An 8627-nucleotide genomic window follows, 5' to 3' on the forward strand; every position below is an offset into this window, starting at 1 on the left:
CTGAAACTAAGTTTAACATAATTTTATTGTTAATTAGGCTTAGTGATTATAAAGTTGATTTTAAGTTTTTGGAACTTACCTTTTTTGTGTGAAATTTCGAAAAGGGCTATTCCCTAAACAACTATGTTATTATGTTGTGAACATTAGTTAAGGCAAATTGTCCTGTGTTATTTCATAAAATAATATATCCCTTTATTAAATTATTAAAATAATTTCTGCAAATTATTTGCTTCCTTGGTAATTTCCCTATTTCGAACCGATTGTTAGTCTAAGAAGCAATGTGATTGGTCGATACTAACTGTCACAGGTCATCAGTTTTTGCGTTCTCTAGTTTGATTTACGCATTCCAGCAAATGGATACGTGACTTTGAACACAGATATTTACAACTTACTCCCTTTAGTTTTTCAAGGGCATTATCTTGTCACGTAAAATAAATAGTTTCCTACGTAGTCACACTCTATGTATATATTTAAAGTGGTAGGAGGTGTGAAGCTAAGCAAAGTCTAGAGATAACAAATAAACTAAAAAATATTTGCAGATTTAGGTGTTGTGTTACGCAGTTACGGCATACTTAATCACTCAATTAATTTTATACTAGCATACTTAGCTAACTTATTACTAAAAAAATAAGATTAATTCTGCAAATGTGCACTATTGATTACAGTGCGTGTAAAATATATATATTCTGTCTTAGCAGTATAGCCAGCCCAGCAAAAGAAGCTAAAAGTATTTATGTTTAATTAAAAGTTTTCTGTCAGTTAGTTTAATTTAATGACCTACTTTTTTATTAAGGTGCTTATAGCAACGATCTGACAATAGGTGTAAAATTAAATTTTTTGTGCAAGTTGTGTTTTAGCTTTAAAAATGGCAGCAGTGAGTCCAAGTGTAAGGGAGCACATGTTGCTACGAAGAACAAGTTCTAGTCCTCTTATTGGAATGGGACAAAAAATTGCAGTTTTTACAAGTGGTGGTGATTCCCAAGGTTTGAAAAGTTTATTAAAAATTATTGTTTTTTGTAAAATTTCATAGCTTATTTATTGTAAATATCAATCATTATTTTTTATATTGAACACAAATTTGGTTTTTAAAATACGGAAATTTTAACTTTTTAAAATGCTTTTTGAATATATGATGTGTAATACAGTGAAAAATGTAGGTGTTAAGTAAATTAACTATTCAATTATGTTAAGGAATGAATGCAGCTGTCAGGGCAGTTGTAAGAATGGGAATTGCTTGTGGATCTAAAGTTTTCTTAATTAATGAGGTGAAAATTAATAATTAATAAATAAATAAAAAATATTTAACTAAGTTTAAGATTAAAGCATTGTAACTACTAAACAGCTTAAATTGTTGCTATGTAAACTTGTACTTTGATTTGCAATTTTCGTTTCTAAATCAATATTTCCTTTTAAGCTTATCTTAATCCCATAGGTATACAATTCTTTAAACACTTTATTACATTGCATTGTTAATGAATTTGTTGTATGGAAATAAATTAACTTATAATAGCCTACTTATTCCAATGTGCTTATTTATAAACATTTTTTTCCTCACTAACATTTTAAGTTATTGCCAATGTATTTTATAAAATTTGTAGGGTTACCAAGGTTTAGTGGATGGTGGAACTTATTTTAAAGAAGCTGCCTGGGACGATGTTTCGGGGATTTTACAAATGGTAAAATATCTTTTTATTTGCTAACTATAACAGGTTACCACAAAATGGATAAAATAATGAATTGTTTTTTTTTTATTTAAATGCAGTTTTATTTAAATTTTTTTTTAATTTTGGCGTTTTATTATTTTTTAATTGTAAAACCTCTTTGCCTTTTTTAATTTTTTGTTATTTTTCAAAATACTTTTTGAGGGAGGAACTGTTATTGGAAGTGCAAGATGTAAAGACTTTCGAGAGCATGCTGGAAGGTTAAAAGCTGCTTACAATCTTGTTTCAAGGGGAATTACTAATCTTTGCGTCATAGGCAAGTTATTGATTTTTGACCAATATTGCTCTCTGTTAATATTTTAAAAAAGTGGGCTACTTGAACTTGCTAGATTAGTTTTGCGAACGAACTTATTTTTACTAAAATCTAAGTTAATTGTGCAAATTTTAGTTTCACACAATGTCAATTTTTATTTACTAATTTTTTTTTAAATCTTTTTTTTTAATTGTATTTTTTGTATTAAAATTTATATACAAATTTATAAAACATGATCATAATGATTTAAAATAGGTGGAGATGGAAGTTTAACTGGTGCCAACTTATTTAGAGAAGAATGGCCCACTTTATTGCAAGAATTATTTGAAATGAAACAAATAACTAGAGAAGATACAATTAAATATGAACATCTTAATATTGTCGGAATGGTATGTTGCATTTATTAGATTTATAGTTAACCTTTTTTAATTTCTGCATATGAAATGTTGTTTTGTCTTACATTATTGAGATATATATATTTATTGAACAGAATTATCAATTTTATCATTACATTTTCACTTAATAAGTAATTTTATCATTTAAAAAAGTTAACTTTTTTCTTATTTTTAATTTTCAAGGTCGGTTCTATTGACAATGATTTCTGTGGAACTGACATGACGATAGGCACCGACAGTGCGCTTCACAGAATTGTTGAATGTGTCGATGCTATCGCCACCACAGCTGTCAGCCATCAACGCGCATTCGTTCTTGAAGTTATGGGTAGACATTGTGGATATTTGGCATTGGTAACAGGACTTGCTTGTGGTGCCGATTGGATTTTTATACCAGAACATCCACCTAAAGATGGGTGGGAGGAAAAAATGTGTAAACGACTTCAAAACGTAATAAAAACAATTTGGTAGTGTTTTTTCTGACATTTTTAGCCTTGACAACTGGCTTATAATAAAAAACTGATTTTAAGTAACCTTTTATTACATGATAAATACTGTTAAAATGTATTAAAAAATGTTGACTCATTATTTTGCAAAATCTATTTTTACAGGCTCGAAGTTGGGGAAATAGATTAAATGTTGTGATTGTATCTGAAGGTGCAATTGATTGTCATGGTAATTTAATTACTTCTCAGATGGTAAAAGATGTCATCTGCAAAAAACTTGATTTAGACACAAGGATTACGGTTTTAGGTAAATATTAAGAAAAATTCTTATTTTAGACATGATTTAGCACAAGGATTACTGTTTCAGGCAAATATTAAACTTATTCTTAATTTAAAGTTTTTTTTAAGTTTATATTGTTGTATGTGTTTAAAAAAGTGTATATAAATAAAATTTTTGATTTCTAGGAATAAAAACAATAATTTTAAATTGTAACATAAAGTTATAAATTTCAGGCCATGTACAGAGAGGAGGGTCACCTAGTGCATTTGACAGACTTTTAGGAACGAGAATGGGGGCTGAAGCAGTGTTGGCATTGCTAGAGGCCACCCCTGACACACCCGCTTATGTTGTTTCATTAGATGGTAACCAAGCTGTAAGGGTTCCACTCATGGACTGTGTTGAAAGAGTAAGTCAAATATAAAACTTATTGTATATATATATATATATATAGTGTTATTCTTCTTTTAGATTTTTTGAATAAATATGTTATTCTTTTAGTTAGCTTAATATAGTGACTATTACTTATGGGTATATTTATCGACTTAATTCAGAATTAAATTGCTAATTTTTGTTTAATTATAAAATAATTTTTTTTAGACAAAGGCTGTACAAAAAGCCATGGATAATTTAGATTTTGACCAAGCTGCCAAATTAAGAGGACGGTAATCTAAAAAAATATTGTTTGTCTTTTTTAACAAACCTATACATTCCTGTTACAACTTGTATTGTTATGTTTCAAAATAATTTTTTTTTTTAGAACATTTCAAGGTAACCTTGAAATCTACAAAAAATTAGGAGCAATGTCAAATATCGGAAGTTCCACAAGTCTAGGGCAGGTATGTACTTGACTTTGCTATGTCTAGGTTATTACTTAAAACATTTCCTGGAAATTCTTTTAATAATACTCCCTTCCATTCAAACACATTTGCCACTCCACATTCATTTTAATTAGATTTTAAATACATCTGGCAGTTGCAACTTGTATTAGAATTTTAAATCTATAATAAATGTATATGACCAACAAGTTAACTGATACATATTAAAATAACTTTAATCAATTTTAAAATATTATTTTATCAAGATAAAATATGTCAAAAAAATTTTTGATCTTCTTTGAGAAAATTTTTTTAAAAAATAACTTTTTAAAATGTTCCTATTATTAGACGGGGGTTAAGTATAATCTAACCCCAGATGGCAATGAGAATGTACTTACCTTAGTAAGTTAAACACGCATGTTAGCACAACAATGTTTAATCTTAAAAGCTGCAATTAATTAAATATATTGCAAAAAATATATACAGCTTGTAGTACTGCCAGTATTTTATTACATTAGGCATAATTGTTTAATTTGCTTAAAATGCTGTAATTGTTGTGGTGCATTGTGAAATTGTGTAGTTAATTATTATTTATGGTAATAGAATTTAATCATATTTTGATTTGATTAATTATTGTCAAATTAATGCATGTTTAGTTGTTTAAGGTGCAATTCTAAGGGACTTTTATAATATAATAAATTTACTAAACCCCATAAAGTACATTATATGGTATTGGTTGATTTTTAATATTGTCACTTTAAAATAGAGAATAATTGGTTAAAGTTGATGAAATAAAATAAAAAATACTTTTGGTGATAATGATTTTGGTCTAAGGTCAAATGTTGAAGAACCGCGATTAAAATAATGAATAAATTGCATTTGCAAAATTGAATACTTTCATTAAAACTAAATATTTATGCCTAATAAAAGTGAAATATTTAGCTATTACATAATTTTTTTGCTACTGTTATTCATTATGGCAAAAAAACTAAACATTTTACTTATCTTATAATTTTTTCAGAAACAATATCGCATCATTATCTTAAACGTTGGTGCACCAGCTGCTGGTATGAACGCTGCAGTTAGATCAGCTGTTCGAACCTGTTTATACAATGGTTATCAAGTATTGGTTGCTCATAATGGGTATGAGGGTTTAGCAAAAGATATGGTTGAGGAATTCACCTGGGATAGTGTAGTAAATTGGGTTTCAAGTGGTGGCTCTTCTCTGGGCACCAAAAGGTAAAAATTTTAACGCAAAATCTAGTTTTTGAATTCTTTTGTTTTTTATTGCAGTAGGATATGTTTTGATCAGATTTTAGGTATGTTTGAATTTTTTACATTTGTACTTAGGACTTTGCCTTCACAATGTGGATTGGATAAAATAGCTCAAGTGATTCATAAAAGAAAAGTTCATGGAATTCTTTGCATTGGAGGTTTCGAGGTAATAACTTTTTATATATATCCAAATTTTTGCTGTTAAACAATAGACACACAAAAAATACCTATGTTATTTAAAAAAAAAATTTGAAATTCTTTGTATATTTCATCAACTTAAGGCATTAACTGGTGCAACAGAAATCAAAGAACACAGGTCTAAATTCCCAGACTTAAACATTCCTTTAGTTATTGTCCCATGTACAGTATCTAACAATATGCCTGGTACCGACTTTTCTATAGGAACTGACACGGCTTTAAATCAAATAGTTGAGGTGGGTCTGGCATGTTACTGCTGGACCTAGTCCAAAAAGAAGGAATTAATGATTTCTTGTCTATTTTAAAATATAGAATTTTTTAGAATGCCTTTTTAAGATGCATGACTGTTTTGCTTGCATTTTTTGACAGTGTTTTCAAGGAGCGCTTGAGATTAAACAGGCAAGGGAAATGTACAAGAATTTATGTGTTCCTCTTGTTGTGGTGCCTGCAACTATTTCTAACAATGTCCCAGGGACTGATATTTGCATTGGTTGTGACACTGGTTTAAATGCAGTTTGTCAGGTGAATAATTTACTTATTTTTATAAGATTAGTGTTTTTTAAATATTTGTTTTGGAAATAAGTAGCTTTAGTTCGTGGCATGAAGTTTAAACAATTTTTGATATTTTATTGTTAAAATTATTACTGACAGTATTAATAGCTAGGCTACTAATTAATCTTATTAGTATAAATTTAAATAATATTGTTTTACAAAAAAATGTTATTTATTTTTGTGGAACTAAGACATGTGACCGAATTAAAATGTCAGCCAGTGGTACAAAGCGTCGTACATTTGTGCTTGAAACTATGGGAGGTTATTGTGGTTATTTGGCCACCATGTCAGGCTTAGCAGCAGGTGCTGATGCTGCTTACATTTTTGAGGAAAAATTTAGCATAAGAGACTTGCAGGTAATAAACTTTATTTAAATAAAAATTTGTTGTTATTTTATTTCACAAAAATTCTTTTTGGCAAATTTAAATTTAAGTATTTTTGTTTTTTTATAATATTACACATTTTTTTTACTAGGATTAAACCCAAAATAATTTTTAATTTTCAAGATGAATATCTCACATTTAAAACGAAAAATGAAAGGAAAAATTCAGCGGGGTCTTGTACTTAGAAATGAGAATGCGAATGAAAATTTTAACACAGATTTTGTGTATCGACTTTATGCTGAAGAAGGCAAAAATGTGTTTGATTGTCGCATCAATGTGTTGGGTCATATGCAACAGGTAGGATCAACAAGTCGTGAGTAAAAGCAACTTTCTTTTTGTTAAATTTTATTTTTCACAATAGCACATGTTTTTATAGGGTGGCGTGCCTTCTCCATTCGATCGTAATTATGCGACTAAATGTGCAGCAAAAGCTACATTGTGGCTTATTGAAAACATGGAAAAATATGGAAAAGATGGTGGGTTATAAATATATTCACTTGATGGTTTTCATTTTTACCTATATATTAATAATTTAAAGGTAAAGTGTTTACTGATGGCGATGATTCAATTTGTTTGTTGGGAATGAGAAGAAGACAAATGGTATTTCAACCAGTGGAAATCTTAAAAGAAGAGACTGATTTTGAGTATGCTTAAAAATTTTTTGTTGTGGTTAACTTCAAGTTTCATATTTTAACTTGAAATTATGTAAATGCAAAAACAGTCAAGAATTTTCCTAATTTTTAACCTTTTGTGTAGGCACAGAATTCCAACTAATCAATGGTGGATGCAAATTCGTCCTCTACTAAGAATAATGGCTCACTATTCTGATGAATCTGCAGTTTACCAAACTGAAGTACATGAGTAAATTTAACTAAACTTTGTGAATATTTAATTTTAGTGTTATATATTTTCAAAATAAAAAATTGTTTTTGTTAAACTTCTCCTTAATCTACTGCCAAATAAAGGGCCACTGTGTGGTATATATATACCTTTTAAAACGAAATTGTTGTAATTATATTTTGGAAAACCTTTTATTCAGTTTATAAAGATATAAGACTTTGTTTTAAGTTATTTTGTTATTGATATTTAATATATTAATTTAATTGTTTTTATGTTTACGTAATTATACACTGTATTTTATTTATTTTAATGTCCCATGTTGCATGAAGTCCATTGCATGGTGCAATTTGTTAAAAAAAATATATATGTTGTCTAAATTTTTTTTTTTAAAAACATTTAAAAATTGAAAAAAATTTGTTTTAGTTCATGCTGTTTGGTTTTACTATGTTTAATTTATTCTTTAACCTAACCAGATTTTTTGACTTGCACTGTACAAATTTTTCGGCATTTAGATACCTCTTTTTTAATTACATTAATTAGTGCTTGAATTTCTGTATTTTTTATCCTTCATGATAATATACTGGGTTTGTTTTGCAGATTTTTCAATAGATATTTATGTGCTTAACTATATGTTTCTTGTTTTCCTACATATAAAAACCAAACAAAGGGTATAATAAAATTGACATAAATAAAATTGAATTTTTTTTAGCTTTGTTATAGCAATTTCATTTTTGAAAAAGTAAATTCATAAAAATATGCAAAATTGAAAAAACAAAGTTAACCGCCTTTTTTCAAACGCGAATTCGGTTAAATAAAATAGAGAATAACAAAATTTATAGAACTTTAATAAAGTTATCTTACATAAATTTTTTAATTGGCGCATTTTATATAAAAACTAGATTTATTTGATAAATAAAATATGGTTAGAAATTATTTGATTATTTTTAACAAAAATTTTATAAATAAAAAAGTATATGCAAAAACATTAACCAAGAATATTACATACCTTTGATTTTTAATAAACAAATCAGCATTTAAATATAACAAACAAACAAGAATTATTTTTTAATTACCTTCAACTTATAAATATTATAAGATATAACCGACCAAAATTTAAAAACCTAATAACAATCTTTAAATTTGAATAAACAAACACCTATTAATTAGTAATTAGTGACAAAAATTAAAATTTTAATTTATTTTTTAGTTACTAATATCATGATATACAATTGACAAAAATTTAAAAAATTAACAACAACCTTGAAATTTAAATAAAAAAACACTTATTAATTAGTAATTAGTGATGAAAATTAAAATTCTATTTTATTTTTGATTACTAATATCATGATATGCAATTGACCAAGATTTAAAAAATTAAGAACAACCTTTAAATTTTAATAAACAAACACCTATTAATTAGTAATTAGTGACATTTAAGTGTCGTAAATAGGAGGTTTGCGATTCGTTAGGAT

The 8627-nt window shown here is 27.3% G+C and overlaps 1 protein-coding gene across 2 annotated transcripts; it reads left to right on the forward strand.

The window, feature by feature from the left end:
* Positions 1–798: 798 nt before the first annotated feature.
* Positions 799–7634, forward strand: LOC145742716 (ATP-dependent 6-phosphofructokinase, muscle type-like). Of its 2 annotated transcripts, XM_082560499.1 has the most exons (19): positions 799–983; positions 1192–1265; positions 1599–1676; positions 1866–1977; positions 2230–2363; positions 2553–2816; positions 2978–3119; positions 3326–3498; positions 3690–3754; positions 3850–3928; positions 4256–4309; positions 4929–5146; positions 5258–5348; positions 5750–5902; positions 6124–6288; positions 6439–6612; positions 6692–6791; positions 6854–6959; positions 7072–7634. In XM_082560499.1, the coding sequence occupies exons 1-19, from the start codon at positions 866–868 to the stop codon at positions 7178–7180; spliced, it is 2409 nt and encodes an 802-aa protein (XP_082416625.1). In that variant the 5' UTR covers positions 799–865; the 3' UTR covers positions 7181–7634. The 2 variants fall into 2 exon arrangements, with proteins under 2 accessions (XP_082416625.1, XP_082416626.1); XM_082560500.1 differs by lacking the exon at positions 4256–4309 and having other exon boundaries at positions 7072–7633.
* Positions 7635–8627: the final 993 nt, after the last annotated feature.

Source organism: Corella eumyota, chromosome 2 (genome assembly GCF_963082875.1).
Source record: "Corella eumyota chromosome 2, kaCorEumy4.1, whole genome shotgun sequence".
NCBI lineage: Eukaryota > Metazoa > Chordata > Ascidiacea > Phlebobranchia > Corellidae > Corella > Corella eumyota.

What these genes read in the sequence shown, in the direction of transcription:
- LOC145742716 (XM_082560499.1), top strand. Translation starts at nt 866, where the DNA reads ATGGCAGCAGTGAGTCCAAGTGTAAGGGAGCACATGTTGCTACGAAGA. An exon ending in TTTCGGGGATTTTACAAATG is followed by an intron (nt 1,677 to 1,865) that starts GTAAAATATCTT and finishes ATACTTTTTGAG; the next exon opens with GGAGGAACTGTTATTGGAAG. An exon ending in TGTTGGGTCATATGCAACAG is followed by an intron (nt 6,613 to 6,691) that starts GTAGGATCAACA and finishes ATGTTTTTATAG; the next exon opens with GGTGGCGTGCCTTCTCCATT.